Raw genomic sequence first — 20,861 nt, 5'->3', positions numbered from 1 at the left:
CTCATATTGTTTTATTTTGTTCTACTGTATTATTGACTATGTTTTGTTTATTCCACGTGTAACGCTGTGTTGTTGTATGTGTCGAATTGCTATGCTTTATCTTGGCCAGGTCACAGTTGCAAAGGAGAACTTGTTCTCAACTAGCCTACCTGGCTAAATAAAGGTGAAATATATATATATATATATATATATATTAAATATGACAGCAGGTGTCTCAGCATGCATTTGACAGCTACGGGGAGTTCTCAAGGGTGGGGTTATCAGGACAACGGGCTCAGGGCAAACGGAGCAACAACGAAACTACTAGTATGTACTAACTAGCAGTTAGTACAGGCAGTTTTGTAATACCTGTGGCAATCGAAAACGCCTAAACTGCCAAAACCTGACAAACCAGAGGCCACCTCACTAAGATCTAACTTTACTCTGCCAGAGAAACCGCATTGGCAGGCAACAATGGCGGGCATCGCCCGCCAATTTTGTCCTAATAGCTGAGTCATTCAAGACTTAATTTGCTAGAATGGATGCGAAACTGGACAACAACCACACTCTAGTTACTTCTCAAGGCGGATCATCGACCTTGAAGCAGATGCTGAAAATACCTGGGTCTAAACACTAGAAACGTCAAGCTGAAGAGAGACATTGAAATGCAATTTAAAAATATATAATCTTTATTTAACTAGGCAAGTCAGTTAAGAACAAATTCTTATCTACAATGACAGCCTACCCCAGCCAAACGAGGCAGACGCTGGGACAATTGTGCACCGCCCTATGGAACTCCCAATCACAGCCGGATATGATGCTGTCTGGATTTGAACCAGGTACTGCACTGATACCTCTTGCACTGGGTTGCATTATCTTAGACCACTGCAACACTCCACTACCCTAATGGTGAGGGTAATGGACCTAAACGGGTGCAGTAGGAACCAGAATGTGAGGATTGTGAATTTACCCGAAAAGACAGAAATGGACACACATCCCACTGCTTTTTTCTCCAAGTTCTTCGTGGAGGTCCTAGGGGAAGATGTTTTCCCCTCTCCTCCGGAGCTAGACAGAGCCCACCACAGCCTCATTCAGAAGCCTCGTGCTGTCATTGTTTGCTTCCACCGTTACCAAACTAAGGACCTTGTGTTGTTGACTGCACTGGGGAGTAGAAAACTTGGAAAACTATGGCCGAAAAAGTTTGCCCTGAGTTGCCACCGACTAGCTGGGCTACAACACTGGCTAGTTTGGCTGAGACTGGCTTTGCTAGCAAACCACAACACTTTTTGGAGACAAAGGTACGGGACCTTCAGTTCATTATTGTCTGTTTAAACTAATGGATGTAGGCCTTTCCCCGACTAAAAAAAATATTGGTCGTCCAGGAGTCATCTATTCTTTTGACCAATCGATTGGTCAAAATGTTTAAATGTGTATTTTTCCATATATGTTTTAATCAAATCAACTATATGCACTGAGCTTGTCTGATGCTTTAAGCACACTGTTTGATGAAATAATTAAGACACAAATGAATAAAGGTAGTCCAACCACAATTGATTTGATTGTGGCGGGCCGGGCTCAGACTTGCTGTGCTGTGTTAAACAAAATGAAAGCGAGTGACTGTGTGACAAGCACCCGTTATCTCTCCCTCCTCCCTGCTGCAGCGACCACCACTGTCCCTTTCTGTCGTTAGCTGTAATTGTTCTAATTGTGCGTTGTGACAATGTCAAGCACTAAGTTGTAATCGTTCCCATATTAAACACTTTTTATTTTGGCTAATCTACAGTGGTAAGAAAAAAGGTATGTGAACCCTTTGCAAATTACCTGGGCCCAGTCAGAGTCCTGACCTCAACCCGATTGAGATGCTGTGGCATGACCTCAAGAGAGCAGTTCACACCAGACATCCCAAGAATATTGCTGAACTGAAATAGTTTTGTAAAAAGGGATGGTCCAAAATTCCTCCTGACCGTTGTGCAGGTTTGCAACTACAGAAAACATTTGGTTGAGGTTATTTCTGCCAAAGGAGGATCAACCAGTTATTGAATGCAAGGGTACACATACTTTTTACACCCCGCACTGTGAATGTTTACACGGTGTGTTCAATAAATACATGATCATTATTTGTGTTATTAGTTTAAGCAGACTGTGTTTGTCTATAGTTGTGACCTTGATGAAGATCAGATCACATTTTATGACCAATTATTGCAGAAATCCAGGTATTTCCAAAGGGTTCACATACTTTTTCTTGCCACTGTACATCAGGTTTGATTTTTGTTGTTTTCCCCCTGTATTGGCCTGACTGACTATGACTATGTAGTTACATCCAATCGCTGTACCCACATGGCTAATAATACTCTTTCTTTTTGACAACACTCATTAATTGTGTGTTGTGATAATGCCATGTAAATCAGCTGATAATGACGCTGACACTCCAAAACATACTTGACACTCACAACCTCACCTCACCAAACCTGTTGATTGATATTTTTGGCGTCACCCAGAAGAGTTGTGTTTCCCAAAACTACAATGAGACACAAGAATTGTTGCCGAATTGGAAGGAGACTGCCCCACCCTCTCACGTGTGGTGGTTGAGAGACATGATGTTCTTTCTAAAGTCGAAAAGTTCTGCTACACCATTTGCGGGCCTGTAGATATGTTTCACAGAGCATAGCAGCCCCGAGTCGCATCTCTTGATAAAACCACTGTTGTCGTTACAGAGGAGGATGGCTTGGGTACCCACACCTTGCATTATGGCCAAAGTCTAGGGCCCCTTTATCATCTATTCAGTACTTATTTATCTACTGACCTAATTACCTCTTAATTACTATTATTTAGTCTCTAATCATTATCTTTCTATCCATTTACCCTCCTGCCATCGCCAGGGGGGTACCTGGCGATGGCAGGAGGGAGGATGGGTGGTCTGTGGGTAGGGTGGAGGAAGGGTGGGCGTCGGGAAGGTTGGAGGGTGAACCGTGGGACTGAAGTGACAGCCAGGAAGGATCTTACTATCTTCCCGGTGGGTGGGAACTGGGGATGTGGGGTTGGGCTGGGATAGTGGGAAGGAAAGTTTTTGTTATGGTCATCCACCATTTTTTCTTATTTTTTCACACATTCTATGACTACATTTGACCATTTGTAACCTTAAAAAATGACCCAAACTATGACAATATATACTCAAATGTTTCTCCTGATTGGTATCAATAAAACATTTTTAACACAAAGTAGTCTCCAGTTCTCAATTCCTGCCATCAGTCACCCATAGCTGATGCTAACTGGTGGAGATGGGGGTGGGGCGGCGGGGTAATTGGTCTCAGAAGACAACAGTCCCTTGGTTTCCTGGTTCCGCCCCGGTCAGCTGGCAGTATGCTACACTGACAATTTATACTGACTATTCCACCCCACAGAGTCAGAATCAACTTACATTGGTGGCAACTGTGAGGTCTCGCCCTGGCTGACTGACCTTGAGTGGCAGGCGGAGAACGCTCTACTACCTCATAAACACCAATATCATAAACATTACATCATGAAGTTACCAGAAACCAAACATGTTGCAAGGTGTCATGTGATTGCTCCTCGAACTTGGGCCAGGTAAGCAAAATATTGGATTTCTCATGAAGGTTAAAGACCACAACAAATCGTGTGAATATGTCCTTGGTATTTTTCCATTGGATGTCACGAAACCACGATGGAAAGGATTGGCTTATTAAAACAGTGAACCCAGTGGTATGTGCCCAGACTGCCCACAGCTCTTTCAATCCTAACAAAGCAAAATGCCTTCGGATTTTATCATGAGAGATGAGATGACCATTCCACTCTGATCTATCTCGTGGGAAATAGGCACAGAATGGAAAAGGACACTGTCTGGACATAACTTAGGCATTGAAACATTTTTTAAGTGTGCCAAAAACAAAATTGGCCATTAAATTGAGGATAGAGGAGGTGGCCATTTTTAGTAGTGGGAAATAAAAGGAGGCGTACACAGGGGACATGGCCTCAAGGTCGCTCAGAGTCACTGAGAGAGCCATGGGGACGAACTGGATGATCTGGACTGGACTGGGGACCTCTCCAGCCATGTGGCCGAGTGTAGATGATACTCACTGATCAAAGCTGAGACGCTGTTGAGCTTTGGGTCGTAGGAGCACTTTCCTTTCCCAGACTCCACTTTGCCCGGCTCCAAATGCCATATGTATTCCTGAAATAGAAAAATCATAAGAAAGAAGCGATACATTCATAGTGCTCTTCATCATGTCACAGTAATTCCCTAGTGGAGGGGAAATGAGGCAGTGCAATATGTTTCCAGTAGGTCCTCTGGGGCCTATAAGGCATTGTGGTTTCAGAGGATGAAACATAGAATAATGAGAGTTCCTTCATACAGAAAAAAATTAAATTCAACTCTTCTAAATCCATCCATAGTGCACTAGAAGGACTGGGGGAATAATGCGTCAAAGGCTGTTCTTTCTGCACAGAAATGTCTCCTATGCCAAATGTCTCTCATCCCCTCTTGATTATAACTGTTTATGTACCCCTACTGCTGCTGACACCTGCAATCCTGCTCAGTGAAAACACTTCCTGGATGGAGGCTGGATGACTGATGCTCATGACTCCTGGTATCTCTATACGCAGCACTGAAAGGTGATTGGCAGGTATTTGGATTTGCGGGTGGGACCAGCCAATGGCATGCAATGACATAGCCTTGCCACAAGCCAGAACAAACCAAATCCCCCAACCCCTCGCTCTTCAATCGAGCAAGAAGGGGAGCAGAGACGAAGACATCTCTGTCCTTGTCCGTCAACAACCGAGCAGGAGAAAGTGAGGTCCTTGCCAAAGTTATTCTCCACTGGCTCCTACGTGCACCTTTATGAGACTCCCTCTCACCTTTGTTTAAAATCAACCGCACATGTAAATCTGAAGGTGTTGGCAGCTCCCTGCAAGAGATGCCAGATGTTGACATGCACCAAGTCACCAACGGTTGGTTACATGTGCCAAGGGATATTCTCTGAACATGTTTTTAAACCTTTATGAAAGATTGTACCCTACGAGGATTAAGTGTTGCATGCAACACATTCAAAACATAAGGCTGAAAACATAATGGCCCTGTCGTTCAAAGGGTTAAGAGTTCCTTCCTGTGCTGCGAATGGTGGGAGAGCACAAACATTCAAGTAATGCTCAGCTATGTGGGTCTATTATTTCCTTTCTGCTTTAGTAGTTGGACACAGTCGACTGGTGTTTGTCCTGAACCAACGGGGCTTTAGTGTGAGAGGGTCAGACATTAACCGTGTGAGACCTGTGAGAGGGTTTGGCCCGCATTCCTACAGAGGGAGGACGGGTGGGGGGGTAAAGGAATGGAGTGTGGGGCATTCTGTGCCCTCTAAGACAAGTGACAAGGCAATGTGAGGAGGAGAGGAAAGTTACTAATTTATCTATCACAAATGAAACATGTATATTTGATTGTGTACTGTATCAACATGTTCTGTGACCTTGTGTAGCAAATCACAAAATGCTGGGCTTCCATCTCTCTCATGCATGAGAAGCAGGCGACGCAAATACTGACAAATCAGCTCAACAAACACACACAGAGAGAGAACGAGAAAGAGAGAGAGCGCTCAGAAAGTGAGGCTTACACAAAAATGGACAGATGAACAACGAGAGCAACGGATAACACAAACATGTTGGATGAAACTTAAAATGGACAGGGTCTAGAGAAGGGATAAGTAGCCATGAGGAGATAAGCGATCCACTTCACTAGACACCCAACAGAGTGGGACAATTCAACTGATAAAGACAGAAATGCTTCAAGACACAGAATGAGCACAGACAGAACTGAGGGGTCGGGAGACATGCACAGCCCTCCCCTACCAGGGAGACAGAGAGAGTGAGAGACAGAGGCATGGCATGTTGGCTGAGTCCCATAGTGGGTCTCCCCAGCCCATAAACGTAAGGCTCAGGGGCAGACAGGCAGGCAGGCAGACGTGCCCATGCTAGTGATGGGCACCTGACCCAGACCCACGTCCCACCTTTAGTCCCAGTGTTTCGGACACATCGTTTGGTTGGGCCGCGCGGCTAGCCCTCCCTCCGGTCTGGGGCATCTGCAGGTGCATGGCGGCCTAAAACAGGAGACAGCGACACATTCTAGATGTTACGCACCTGCAGTAGTTGGGACCTGACGTGAGCTCAGTAATTCTGTAAACTGGTCTGGGACTGATGTGACTACATGACTGTTTCAATAATGTAATTTGGAAAGCCTGTGGGTAAATGTGTGGATATCTTATTCTCTACATTCTCTGTGCAAGGAATGCCTGTGTGGCTCAACTTCACCAGATGGTGTGAAAATCATCAATATTAGTTCTGTACCATGTGGTTGAGTCAATACAGTCTCTCACAGTATGGTACATACATTAAATCCTGGCCTGAGCCACCGCCAAGAACCAACATTTGGCTTTTAAGACAATACTAGCTATCATAGCCCCGTGTAGGCTAATATATATCCTTTAGGTAGTTAGAAAGGAAATTATCTACAACTGAGTGAATAGTACGTGTCTGAATAACGTCTGAAAAAGAAAGAATGATGGTATCTGGCAAGCTGATAACAATATATCTGGACGTCTTCAGTTACAAATGTCAAAGCAGCTTCCTGACGTGTGAGAATGAGTGTGTGTGTGTGTGTGTGTGTGTGTGTGTGTGTGTGTGTGTGTGTGTGTGTGTGTGTGTGTGTATACATCTACATGAGACAATGAGCACAGTAGATTTCTGGCAATGAGCAGCATTTCGCCTTCTCCTGGCTTCCTGTCTGGAAAAGCTGTGTGTATGGTGGTGTACCATTTCACATCTCTGCTCCCATACTTAACTCCAGACCAGCAGAGAGAGAGAGAGGGGACTCATGGGAAGAGTCTGACCTGTCTGTTTAATATGAAGGGGAAAATAAAAGCCATCTCATTAATGTACTATAACTAGAACATTCCACTGGCACCCCATAACGGGAGCTCTCAACTTCTCATATGGCGAGGACTGGAGGCTGAGGGAGCATAGCGGGAGCAGGCCAACTGAGAATCACACAGGGCTGATGGATGGATGGATGGATAGATGTAGGGATGGATGCCCTTTGTTAGTAACGGTCATATGGATCCACATGAAATAGCAGAGGGGTAAAGTACTCCATGGTGGTGATGCCTGGCTCTACGAAACTCAAGACCTCCATTTAAAGAGTGAGAATTAACATTCAGCGCCGTAACAGTAAAGGTGAGAAGTAACGCTGGGGACGACAGTTGTGAAGACTGAGACTCCAATGGCTGCTTAGGCCTGGGGCTGGAGATGAAGCAGTGGAGATCGGGGGGAGGGGGGGGGTAGAGGATGGTGAAGGTAGGAATGAAGGTAGGATGGTGAGAGAAATGTAGAGAGAGAAAGAGAGATGTGGGGATGAAGAGAGAGAGAGAGAGAGAGAGAGAGAGAGAGGGAGGGAGGGAGGGAGGGAGGGAGGGAGGGAGAGTAAATGTGGAGATGATCTCTACAGCTCAGAGGCGACTTTTCACTTGGCTGGTGATTTTAATCCAGGGAAACTGAAATCCGTTTTACCAAACTTTTACCAGCATGTCTCCTGTGCAAAGAAACGCATACAAGGCCCTCCCTCGCCCTCCCTTTGGCAAATCAGACCATAACTATATACTGCGTCCTGCTTACATGCAAAAACTCTTAACAGGAAGTACCAGTGACGTGCTCAATATGGAAATGGTCTGATGAAGCGGATGCTAAACTACAGGACTGTTTCAGGAGCACAGACTTAGAATATGTTCCGGGATTCATCTGATAACATTGAGGAGTTTACCACATCAGTCACTGGCTTCATTAATAAGTGCATTGACGAGGTCGTCCCCACAGTGACTGTACATATCCCAACCAGAAGCCATGGATTACAGCAGTGGTTCCCAAACTAGAGATCGCGACCCAATGTGGTCTCACCTGATATGAAAATGGGGTCATGGGTGAATTTCCAAAATCTACCCCCAAAAAACACATATATATTATAATATTGTCTTTGTATCTAAAAATCATTGTAATGTGGCTAACCTTAAAAATCAAAATCATTCAAATCTAAAAGACTAAATTCAATCAGAGAGCGCCCTTATATCATGGGAAATGTCACACCCTGATCTGTTTCACCTGTCCTTGTGATTGTCTCCACCCCCTCCAGGTGTCGCTTATTTTCCCTGGAGTATTTATCCCTGTGTTTCCTGTCTCTCTGTGCCAGTTTGTCTTGTATGTTCAAGTCAACCAGCGTGTTTTCCCGTGCGCCTGCTTTTCTATTCTCTTCTGCTAGTCCTCCCGGTTTTGACCTTTGCCTGTTTTTCTGGACTCCATTCCCGCCTGCCTGACCATTCTGCCTGCCCTGACCTCGAGCCTGCCTGCCATTCTGTACCTCTAGAACTCTGAACTGGTTTTGACCTTTTGCCTGTCTTCGACCATTCTCTTGCCTACCCCTTTTGGATTGTTAATAAACTTCTTGGACTCTAACCATCTGCCTCCTGTGTCTGCATCTGGGTCTCACCTTGTGCCTTTATAGGAAAAGGCTGCACTTGTTGCACTTGAATCATTCCCATGGTGAATGGCTAGGCCAGCTACGCTATGAAGCCACACACTATTGCAGAGACTTTGATATTACCGGACGCAATTGATATGGTGAAAACCATGTGTGCGGAGGCAGAGGCACAGAAACTCACATCAATATCATTCTGAGAACACTGTTAAACACAGAATTGATGCTATTGCAATCAAGAGGAAACTGACTGAACAACTCAAACTCCCCAGCTTATGCTCTCCAAATGGACGTTAGCTGTGAGGGCCGAGATGCCCATGCATTTGTATTTGTGTTTACTATGGATCTCCATTAGCTGCTGCCAAAGAGGCACCTGCTCTTCCTGGGGTCCAGCAACATTAAGGCAGTTTATACAATTTTAAAAACATTACAACACATTCCCAGATTGCACAACACACTGTGTGCCCTCAGGCCCCTACTCCACCACTACCACATATCTACATTACTAAATTTGTGTGTGTGTGTGTGTGTGTGTGTGTGTGTGTGTGTGTGTGTGTGTGTGTGTGTGTGTGTGTGTGTGTGTGCCAATGTTTGTGTTGCTTCACAGTCCCCGCTGTTCCATAAGGTGTTTTTTTATCTATTTTTTTTTTATCTAACTTTGCTGTTTGCATCAGTTCCCTGATGTGGAATAGAGTTCCATGTAGTCAGGGCTCTATGTTGTACTGTGCTCCTCCCATAGGCTGTTTCTGGACTTGGGGACTGTGAAGAGACCTCTGGTGGCATGTCTTGTCTTGTGGGGTAGGCATTCGAGGTCGACCTCTAGTATGCATGGGTGTCCGAGCTGTGTGCCAGTAGTTTAGACAGACGGCTCGGTGCATTCAACATGTCAATACCTCTCATAAATAAAAGTAGTGATGAAGTCCAATCTATTCCTCCACTATAAACCAGAAGAGAATGACATGCATATTATTAATATTAGCTCTCTGTGTACATCCAAGGGCCAGCTGTGCTGCCCAATTGCAATTTTCCTAATCCTTTTTTTGTGGCACCTGACCACACAACTGAACAGAAGTCAAGGTGCGACAAAACTAGGGCCTGTAGGACCTGCCTTGTTGATAGTGTTGTTAAGAAGGCAGAGCATCGCTTTATTATAGACAGACTTCTCCCCATCTTAGCTACTACTGCATCAATATGTTTTGACCATAACTGTTTACAATCTAGGGTTACTCCAAGCAGTTTAGTCATCTCAACTTGCTCAATTTCCACATTATTTATTACAAGATTTAGTTGAGGTTTAGGGTTTAGTGAGTGTTTTGTTCCAAATACAATGCTTTTAGTTTTCGAAATATTTAGGGAAACTTATTACTTGCCACCCAATCTGAAACTAACTGCAGCTCTTTGTGTGTTACAGTCATTTCAGTCACTGTTGTAGCTGACATGAATAGTGTTGAGTCATCCACATACATAGACAAACTGGCTTTACTCAAAGTTAGTGGCATGTTGTTAGTAAAAATGGAAAAAAGCAATGGGCCTAAAAAGCTACCTTGGGGAATTCCTGGTTCTAACTGGATTATATTTGAGAGGCTTATATTAAAGAACACCCTCTGTGTTCTGTTAGACAAATAACTCTTTATCCACAAGTTTTTCCAGAAGCAGACTATGATCGATAATTTCAAAAGCTGCACTGAAGTCTAACAAGACATCCCCCACAATGCTTTTATCCTCAATTTCTCTCCGCCAACCATCAGTTATTTGTGTATGTGCTGTGCCTGTTGAGTGTCCTTCCCTATAAGCATGCTGAAATTCTGTTGTCAATTTGTTTACTGTGAAATAGCATTGTATCTGCTCAAACACAGAAGTTTACTAAGGTTTGGTAACAGGCTGACTGGTCAGCTATTTGAGCCAGTAAAGGGGGATTTACTATTCTTGGGTAGCAGAAGGACTTTAGCTTCCCTCCAGGCCTGAGGGCACATGCTCTCTAGTAGGTTTAAATTGAAGATGTGGCAAATAGGAGTGGCAAAATCATCTGCTATTATCTTCAGTAATTTTCCATCCAGATTGTCAGACCCCGGTGGCATTGAGTTTTGTTCGATATATAAGTCGGGGGATGCTATTCACGAAGACATATAGTTCTGTCTCACGATTCCCGAGCATTAAATGGCACGGGATGTTCAGTGTGCTATGTTGACGAAAAACAGATTCTATGGGATCGAATGGTGGGCTTTTACACAGATGTGGCTCCATCTACGGTGGGATGGTGGGCAGGCCTCTGCACTCTAGTTATGAATATGTATGTCTTCCTCTGACCAATGGATGCATTGTATGATACACCGAGAGCAACTAGTGGCAAAAGATCTGAGCACAGAACTAGGAAATATACTGTAGCAGATAACTTAAATTGTAACTTACATCAAACCACACTCACTGTGCTCACGCCAGTTTGCAAAACTATGTGGAGATGTGGGATCAGAGAATGACAACGATTTAGTTCATACCAAGGCTTGGTGGTTATCGAGGGCGAGTGTTTGAAAGATGTTTCGCGTTGAGAGAGGAACTGTTATTCACAATATACAGTTGAAGTCGGGAAGTTTACATACACTTGGGTTGGAGTCATTAAAACTTGTTTTCAACCACTCCACCATTTTTTTGTTAAAACAAACTATAGTTTTGGCAAGTCGGTTAGGACATCTACTTTGTGCATGACACAAGTCATTTTTATACTTTATACTTCCCTGTATCACAATTCCAGTGGGTCAGAAGTTTACATACACTAAGTTGACTGTGCCTTTAAACAGCTTTCCAGAAATTCCAGAAAATTAAGTCACGGCTCTAGAAGCTTCTGAAAGGCTAATTGATATCACTTGAGTCAATTGGAGGTGTACCTGTGGATGTATTTCAAGGCCTACCTTCAAACTCAGTGCCTCTGCTTGACCACGTGGGAAAATCAAAAGAAATCAGCCTGATTTTGTAGACCTCCACAAGTCTTGTTCATCTTTCGGAGCAATTTCAGGAAGGAGATGCGTTCTGTCTCCTAGAGATGAACGTACTCTGGTGCGAAAAGTTCAAATCAATCCCAGAACAACAGCAAAGGACCTTGTGAAGATGCTGGAGAACACAAGTACAAAAGTATCTATATCCACAATAAAATTAGTCCTATATCTTCATAACCTGAAAGGCTGCTCAGAAAGGAAGAAGCCACTGCTCCAAAACCGCCATAAAAAAGAGTTTGCAACTGTACATGGGGACAAAGATCATACTTTTGGATGAATGTCCTCTGGTCTGATGAAACAAAAATAGAACTGTTTGGCCATAATGACAATTGTTATGTTTGGAGGAAAAGGGGGAGGCTTGCAAGTCAAAGAACACCATCCCAACCGTGAAGCACGGGGGTGGCAGCATCATGTTGTGGGAGTGCTTTGCTGCAAGAGGGACTGGTGCAATTCACAAAATAGATGGCATCATGAGGTAGGAAAATTATGTGGACATATTGAAGCAACATCTCAAGACATCAGTCAGGAAGTGAAAGCGTGGGTCTTCCAAATGGACAATGACCCCAAGCACACTTCCAAAGTTGTGGCAAAATGCTTAAGGACAGCAAAGTCAAGGTAGTGGAGTGGCCATCACAAAGCCCTGACCTCAATCCTATAGAAAATTTGTGGGCAGATTGAGTGTATGTAAACTTCTGAACCACTGGGAACGTGATGAAAGGAATACAAGCTGAAATAAATCACTCTCTCTACTATTATTGTGACATGTCACATTCTTAAAATAAAGTGGTGATCCTAACTGACCTAAAACAGGGAATTTGTACTCGGATTAAATGTTAGGAATTGTGAAAAACTGAGTTTAAATGTATTTGGCTGAGGTCTATGTAAACTTCCGACGTCAACTGTTTTCCTCGTGTCACTATTTCAATTTTGTATGACATTTTGATCTTTAACTCTGCATTGCTGAAAAAGGGCCCATAAGTCAGCATTTCACAGTCTACACCTGCTGTTTACACAGCATGTGATGAATATACATTTGATTTGATTTTACAGACAGAGCCATATGCTCCCTCACCTCTTCATTATGTGAACACAGACTCAATGTATTCACTAAGGTGTGGAGCTCTAACCTGCGGTTTGCGTCCACGGTTGACGTAGGTGCAGATGGGGTTGTAGGCCCCAGTACCACAGACATACAAGTGGGTCCTGTTCCATGGCTCAATCAGACGGATGAAGTTCCCACACTCGCCCTGCATGGGAACAAACATAGACAGACATGAATGGATTATCAACATGTATGATAATACCTATATACAAAATAAAGCATATTACAAGAGGCAATTATCTTTAACATCAATGGAAATGTCAATATATTAACATGCCAGTGTGCCAGTATAATGCCAGTATAATCTGTTTATCCACACCCTACACTGGCAGATGGGGAAGAGTGAGACTAGTTGGTGCCAGTCCTGCCCTGTCTGTTTGTCCAGACAGAGCGGAACCAGGATTTTACAGGGCCAAATTAAATCCCCGTAGGTATATGGGGCGGCAGGTAGCCTAGTGTTTAGAGCATTGGACTAGTAACCGAAAGGTTGCAAGATCAAATCCCTGAGCTGACAAGGTAAAAATCTGTCATTCTTCACCTGAACAAGGTAGTTAACCCATTGTTCCTAGGCTGTCATTGAAAATAAGAATGTGTTCTTAACTGACGTGCCTAGTTAAATAAAGGAAGAAAATATGCCCTTCAACTGGGCTTCATAATAGCGCTTGATGGTTTTTGCGACTGCGCTTGAAGAAACTTTCTAAGTTCTTGAAATGTTCCGTATTGACGGACCTTCATGTCTTAAAGTGTCACGCCCTGACCTTAAATATCTCTGTTTTTCTATATATTTTGGTTAGGTCAGTGTGTGACTAGGGTGGGTACTCTAGTTTTTGTATGTCTAGGGTTTTTGTATGTCTAGGGGTTTTTGTATATCTATGTTGGCCTGAAATGGTTCCCAATCAGAGACAGCTGTTTATCGTGGTCTCTGATTGGGGATCATATTTAGGTAGTCATTTTCCTCATTTGTGTTGTGGGATCTTGCCTATGTATAATTGCCTTGGTGGAACAATTTTGTTTCTGGTGTCCTTTGACAGCTCTTTGGTCTTGGCCATAGTGGAGTTTGGAGTGTGACTGTTTGAGGTTGTGGACAGGTGTCTTTTATACTGATAACAAGTTCAAACAGGTGCCATTAATACAGGTAATGAGTGGAGGACAGAGGAGCCTCTTAAATAAGAAGTTACAGGTCTGTGAGAGCCAGAAATCTGGCTTGTTTGTAGGTGGCCAAATACTTATTTTAAACCATAATTTGGAAATAAATTCATAAAAAATCCTACAATGTGATTTTCTGGATTTTTTTTTCTCATTTTGTCTGTCATAGTTAATTTTGTCATTAATTTTGTCATAATAATTTTGCACGCCCAATTTTTCAGTTTTTGATTTGTTAAAAAAGTTTGAAATATCCAATAAATGTCGTTCCACTTCATGATTGTGTCCCACTTGTTGTTGATTCTTCACAAAAAAATACAGTTTTATATCTTTATGTTTGAAGCCTGAAATGTGGCAAAAGGTCGCAAAGTTCAAGGGGGCCGAATACTTTCGCAAGGCACTGTATATATATATATATATATATATATATATATATATATATATATATATATATATATATATATATATATATATATATATATATATGGACACTTTATAGTTAGATAAATATAGAAAATACATTACTACATATTACAGGTGGCACAAGTCACCTGATCTGAAACATAAATCCTGAATTAGTTGTGTGGAGATCGAGAGTCAACAGAAATACTTACATTGGTGTCCTTCCCACTTAGAACACACTCAGTCTTCCTCTGCTGAGAGACAGGCCAGTGGAGCTGAAGGCAGGGGGGGAACAAAGGTCATTTTATAGCAATAACCCAACACATCGCACAACCCGTTCAACATCACTGGACTTTATAGATGTGGGGCTAAACCTGCCACAGGGTACTATTAGCCCCCTTGGAATGGTCATATCCAGATTTTGTTTTTACAGTGTTTTACAACCCCTGTCTCCAGAAAATAGTGCAGTCCAATACAAACTGTAGGCGAGCTAATCAAAATGTCAGACACAGGGCAGCGAAATGAGACATATGACCCTCGGGAGCCGTTTTTGAGAGCTGAGGCAAAGGGTTAGCCTCACCCCGGATCATAGAGCTCTGGAGATGAGAGAGGGGAGAGGGGGGAGGAGAGGTGAGGGGAGAAGGGTGAGGGGAGAAGAGGTGAGAGTAGGTAAGGGAAGGTGAAGAGATACAGGGTTAGTGACTGTAAGGTCTTACAATGAGCGGCTCCTTGTTGATGTCATGCAGGTCCAGGGACAGGATGTAGTCCTTACTGCCAACGTACATGCGGTCGTGGTCCTCGTCCATACGCAGGATACGGTAGTCAGACGTGTTGAGCAGGTAGGCAAAGTGTTGGGCAGTGCCGGTGGACCTCAGCTCTGCAGAGAGGAGAGGGGGAACAAGAGAGCAAAATATCCATTAGGGAAAGACAGCTGCTGTACACAAACAGATTAACACACACATGCAGGCTCAACTGAGACATTCCACCCCTGTCCTGCATACCCATGTGGGGTTATGAGATGTTTTTTATCAACACTGTTGAAACCCAATACAGTCGGTCAGTGACAAGTGCTAGACAGCGTCTCATTGTGTTGCCATCTCAATACTGTCTTTCCTCCATATCTCTGTTAAATACCGGCATGGACATCTGCCAAGGATGCTTTTCTCTGGTCATCTGAAGGTCTGAGTGGGTCTTCTGCGGCTACATTAAGAATGCAGTTGACAGACATTCCTGTGTCAAGAGTAACAGGACCCTTCCTATAGACCCTTCCCTGTGAGACTTGAGTGTTTGTTTGATACGTTCTCCACGGTTCAGCAGCCATGTACAGACAGGGCAGTGCTGTTTGAGAGGCCCACTGTCTCTCCGCTGCTCGGGCCCGACACCAAAGACAAACAATCAATGGGACCCTACAGTGTAGGGCTTAGCAGGGTGGCAATCATATACTGCTGCTTGACAAACATTGCGGTTTTACTCAATAAGCTTCTACTGAACTCATTTAGGAGTCCACCAAAAAACAACATCTCCACAATGCCACAACTATGGTAATTTTAGTGGTTAAATTGTGGTCAGGGAAAAATAGTAGATGACTGATAGGAAGGATGTAGATCTAATTTTACTGTTTACATACTATATATCAGAACTAAGGTATGTCTGCACATAATCAGAGGATCAACTTAAAATAAAATGGTCCTGTTGTATCACAGCTTCAAATGGTCCTGTTGTATCACAGCTTCAAATGGTCCTGTTGTATCACAGCTTCAAATGGTCCTGTTGCATCACAGCTTCAAATGGTCCTGTTGTATCACAGCTTCAAATGGTCCTGTTGTATCACAGCTTCAAATGGTCCTGTTGTATCACAGCTTCAAATGGTCCTGTTGTATCACAGCTTCAAATGGCCCTGTTGTATCATAGCTTCAAATGGTCCTGTTGTATCACAGCTTCAAATGGTCCTGTTGTATCACAGCTTCAAATGGTCCTGTTGTATCACAGCTTCAAATGGTCCTGTTGTATCACAGCTTCAAATGGTCCTGTTGTATCACAGCTTCAAATGGTCCTGTTGTATCACAGCTTCAAATGCTCCTGTTGTATCACAGCTTCAAATGGTCCTGTTGTATCACAGCTTCAAATGGCCCTGTTGTATCCCAGCTTCAAATGGTCCTGTTGTATCACAGCTTCAAATGGTCCTGTTGTATCACAGCTTCAAATGGTCCTGTTGTATCCCAGCTTCAAATGGTCCTGTTGTATCACAGCTTCAAATGGTCCTGTTGTATCCCAGCTTCAAATGCTCCTGTTGTATCACAGCTTCAAATGGTCCTGTTGTATCACAGCTTCAAATGGTCCTGTTGTATCACAGCTTCAAATGGTCCTGTTGTATCACAGCTTCAAATGGTCCTGTTGTATCCCAGCTTCAAATGGTCCTGTTGTATCACAGCTTCAAATGTTCCTGTTGTATCCCAGCTTCAAATGCTCCTGTTGTATCACAGCTTCAAATGGTCCTGTTGTATCACAGCTTCAAATGGTCCTGTTGTATCACAGCTTCAAATGGTCCTGTTGTATCACAGCTTCAAATGGTCCTGTTGTATCACAGCTTCAAATGCTCCTGTTGTATCACAGCTTCAAATGCTCCTGTTGTAGCTTCAAAGTCAAAACCTGCACAACATAGTTTCAAATAACAAATCCTTCTGATATAGCAAAAGGGTAAAAAATAAGTTCATTAATATCCATGTTTATGCAGGACCTGTTTCTAAACTGGTCACCCTACTCTGGGAAAAACACATGCCTCCATAAAGCCAAAGAAGGTGTGTGCTGGTTTATATTCAATCCCTGTTTGAACAGGGTGAAAAATACATTCCTATCTGGTTGTCTGGCTGTCTCTCAGGAAGTTATCTGAATACCAAGACAAGACGAAAGCCATCCCCATGTCCCCCATTAAACCACAGGACCTTTAAATAAACTCCATCCACAGACGTTTCTCAACATACTTACCATGGAATCTGATAGTACCAGTCTTCCATACCGTATCTAAATTTAACTCTGGGTTACGTCAATAATCAACGATTCATAGCATTCGATTTGCTATATTTGTACAGTTTGATTAAATAAGAGTGTCTGCCAAGGGTCTGTTTATAGGTCATCTGTGTGATTGACAGCTGTCGAGGCCCTATGCATAAGAGCTGCGACATGTGGTCTCACCCCGTGATTATTTGTGTTTGAGAGTTGGGTTGAATGATGAGTCCCCAAACTACACCCCTCTGTATATCATTGGCTGTGTGCTACTGGATGTGAAGTTTAACACACATGCACATACACACTTGCACATGTACACACACACACACTTGCTTGCAGACACAGACAGACAGACAGACAGACAGACAGACAGACAGACAGACAGACAGAGACAGACAGACAGAGACAGACAGACAGAGACAGACAGACAGAGACAGACAGACAGAGACAGACAGAGACAGACAGAGACAGACAGACAGACAGACAGACAGACAGACAGACAGACAGACACACACACACACTCCAGGGGCCAGTTTAAGCCCTTTCTGAACCAGTTTGTCAGCAACTCCTCAGCGTATGTTTGTTTTCAGAGAGTAGCTGAATGTAACCATCTGTTTGGTGAGGAGGGAGTCAAAGCACTACAGAGCAACTATAGACTCTATAGAGTCCGTATCCAGCTCCAAAACATATGTAATCGAAGCCCATAATCATCTGACAACGGACGGATAATTGGAGTCATAATGTACACTAAAGCGTGGTGACAAACCAAACATATGACCCTTTTAAACATCTATAGCTAGCTAGCCATATGTTAATTTTCCACAAACCAAAAACCTTAAACATCCATAACACTTGAAATAAATACTGTTATGCATTAGATATGCATATTTAGATAATATTGTTATAAATTAGATATGCATATTTAGATAATAATACTGTTACAGATTAGATATTCATATTTGGATGATATTGTTATACATTAGCTATGCATATCTACATAATAATACTGTTATGCATTAAATATACATATTTAGATAATAATACTGTTGTGCATTAGATATACATATTTAGATAATAATACTGTTGTGCATTAGATATACATATTTATATAATATTGTCATACATTAGCTATGCATATTTAGGTAATAATACTGTTATGCATTAGATATACATATTTAGATAATAACTCCCTCCCTCCCCTTGTTAGTGAAAGAACGTTCTCTAAACAAATACAGAACGTTTACTAGGCTGCGTAGAAAATCATATTCCATCTGTTCCTTAATGCTCCTGTGGCACTGCTATTAAAGCATTACTAAGAGGAAACTACTGTTCCTATACTAGCATTAGAGGCCATTTTCCCGGTGATTTGGCATTGAGCTCATTGTAAACCCAACATGCCACTTAGGTTTCTTGTCGTATCAGTCAGAGAAATTGAACTTTCGTTGGGTCTCGTTGGGGGTAAATACACAAGGAAAATCTGGAAATCTGAAAGGAAAAGTCTGCCAGCTACTGTACATTATCCCCTGCTCTCCTCTCCCCTCCTATCCCCTGCTCGACCCTCTGCTCAGACAGACAGAAGCACTGGGCAGTGTGCTCATATTAAATGTTGATCCAGGGATCATAATGGCGGGAGACTGGGCTCAGCTACGCCACCCTGCCTAAGAGGTCAGGCCACCTGTGGAAACAAGTCCAGGAGGCCTGGAGAGGGACTGGACAAACACTGAGACACCATCAGCAAGCTAAGGCACACAACGACAGAGGGGAAAACGTGCATGATCAAGACGGATGGTGATTTTTAACCAGGCTACTTCATTTGCTGTCAAACCATTTGACAAGCAGAATGAGAGATTTGGTTGACTCCACATGATTATTTTTCTTAATTTTTCTTACTTCATTCAAGACTACCATGTATATAGCCAATCTAAGGCCTATTCCAAAAAAGTGCTGGTTCTCTCTATATTACAGGACAGGTGCATGATCCCCAACAGTAGAGGGAGTGAAGCAGCAGGAAGGGGAGTTTTAGTACAGGAAGAGGCTCAAAACCTGAACTCCTCTGAGCTCTGTGAGTCATCCGCATTAGGGCAGGACGCCATTTTCACCACACAGACTTGGAGTTTTGGAGAACTGGAGCAACATAAGAGCGTATATATTAGAGGCAGATCAGCTCTTAAAGTAGTCCATTACTGCGTGTGGGGTTTTAGCTCTCTCTGGGGGGCCTGTAGGACAGAGGGGGGCTTTGTTTCGGGAGTGGACAAGTTCCCCCAGTTGAATGGCAATGGCTCTATTAGTGGGGAAAGTTAGACTTCCTGTTGCTGGTGAGTGAACCTGATCCGTGTACTCCTGATCCCTCAAACACACACACTGAAATGAACGTTACTCCCAGGAGTAATGGTGCACAGAGAGGAAGGTGATCCCGTTGTAGCTTGAGCTGAGAATTGTCAGTAAAGTCGTTGGTGGCGGTCCTGTCCTTTCTCTCTAGTCTACTGAACAGGGACAATCCTCTACCCGCCGTCTGGATATCTCTAGATGGTGCCCGCTTCCCATTCTATTAGCAGAAAAGGTTATGTTAGTGGATGTAGCTTGGAGTCATGTAAGATGAAGCCCAAACCCACTGTTTCTTAATAGCCTATTCTCTGGCCGATGCCCCAAGTCCCTAACTCCTGAGCCAGCCACCATACAGCCCAAACTCAAGCTCACGGTCACACATGACACATTGACACATGTTAAGAGGGAGCAACAGGTTCAAATGCATATGTGCACTTCACTATGTTGTGAAATGGCCACAGATTCGATTTCCCCATCTCTAATGGTTCAGGGTAAGTCATAAGGACTTCCTCTGGGATCACACAGAAACGAGCCAGAGAGCCAATCCATGTTTCTGGTGGCTAAAGGAGGGAGGCAGAAATCAAAGGGTGAACTCAGAAGCCCCACAGTCAAACAGGATCAGTCCTCCTGAGAGAATACTTGGCCACTGACAATGAGATCCCATGGCTGCAGGCGCGCATGTTACCACATACAGGTAACTGGCAAAATAAAGGAAACACTTGAGTAAATGAGGGTGTCAGTCACCAGATCTCGCCCGAATTGAACACTTATGGGAGATTCTAGAGTGGAGCCTGAGACAGCATGTTCTACCACCAACAAATTATGGAATTTCTCATGGAAGAACCATCGAATAGAGTTCCAGACACTTGTAGAATCTATGCAAAGGCGCATTAAAGCTGTCCTGGCCGCTCGTGGTGGCCCAATGCCCTATTAAGACACTTTATGTTGGTGTTTCCTTTATTTTGACAGTTACCTATAACTCACCATCTTCAGTTAATTGCCCACGGGTTTAGATTACTTTTTTCTTTTTTTGGAGCATGAAAATGCTGAGTTCAAGGTCATATATTCTTGAGATTCCCTGGCAAAACTGGACATCTCCAGTTTTTGTATTTTTATACAGGTTAAAGCTGTCTTATATAATATACTGAAGAAAAATATATGCGCAACATGCAACAATTTCGAATTTTACTGAGTTACAGTTTATAAAAGGAAATTAGTACATTTAAATAAATACATTAAGCACTAATCTATGGATTTCACATGACTGGGCAGAGGCTCAGCCATGGGTGGGCTTGGGAGGGCATAGGCCCACCCACTTGGGAGCCAGGCCCAGCCAATCAGAATGAGTTTTCCCCCATAAAAGGGCTTTATTACAGACAGAAACAATCCT

General features: G+C 43.3%; 1 protein-coding gene across 4 annotated transcripts in view; it reads right to left on the bottom strand.

The window, feature by feature from the left end:
* LOC139413355 (semaphorin-3F-like) overlaps positions 1 to 20,861 on the bottom strand; it is a 97,055-nt gene that overhangs the window by 18,417 nt on the left and 57,777 nt on the right. For 2 of the 4 annotated variants that reach the window (XM_071160614.1, XM_071160613.1), the window contains exons 3-7: positions 14,857 to 15,017; positions 14,353 to 14,415; positions 12,621 to 12,740; positions 5,991 to 6,080; positions 4,075 to 4,168 (exon numbers count right to left, since the gene is read on the bottom strand). In XM_071160614.1, coding sequence (XP_071016715.1) covers positions 4,075 to 4,168; positions 5,991 to 6,080; positions 12,621 to 12,740; positions 14,353 to 14,415; positions 14,857 to 15,017 — 528 coding nt within the window. The remainder of the gene's footprint in view (positions 1 to 4,074; positions 4,169 to 5,990; positions 6,081 to 12,620; positions 12,741 to 14,352; positions 14,416 to 14,856; positions 15,018 to 20,861) is intronic. The other 2 variants (XM_071160616.1, XM_071160615.1) reach the window with 1 other exon arrangement.

The sequence above is a fragment of the Oncorhynchus clarkii genome, chromosome 7 (genome assembly GCF_045791955.1).
Source record: "Oncorhynchus clarkii lewisi isolate Uvic-CL-2024 chromosome 7, UVic_Ocla_1.0, whole genome shotgun sequence".
NCBI lineage: Eukaryota > Metazoa > Chordata > Actinopteri > Salmoniformes > Salmonidae > Oncorhynchus > Oncorhynchus clarkii.
This window is presented reverse-complemented; position numbering and strand designations above follow the sequence as displayed.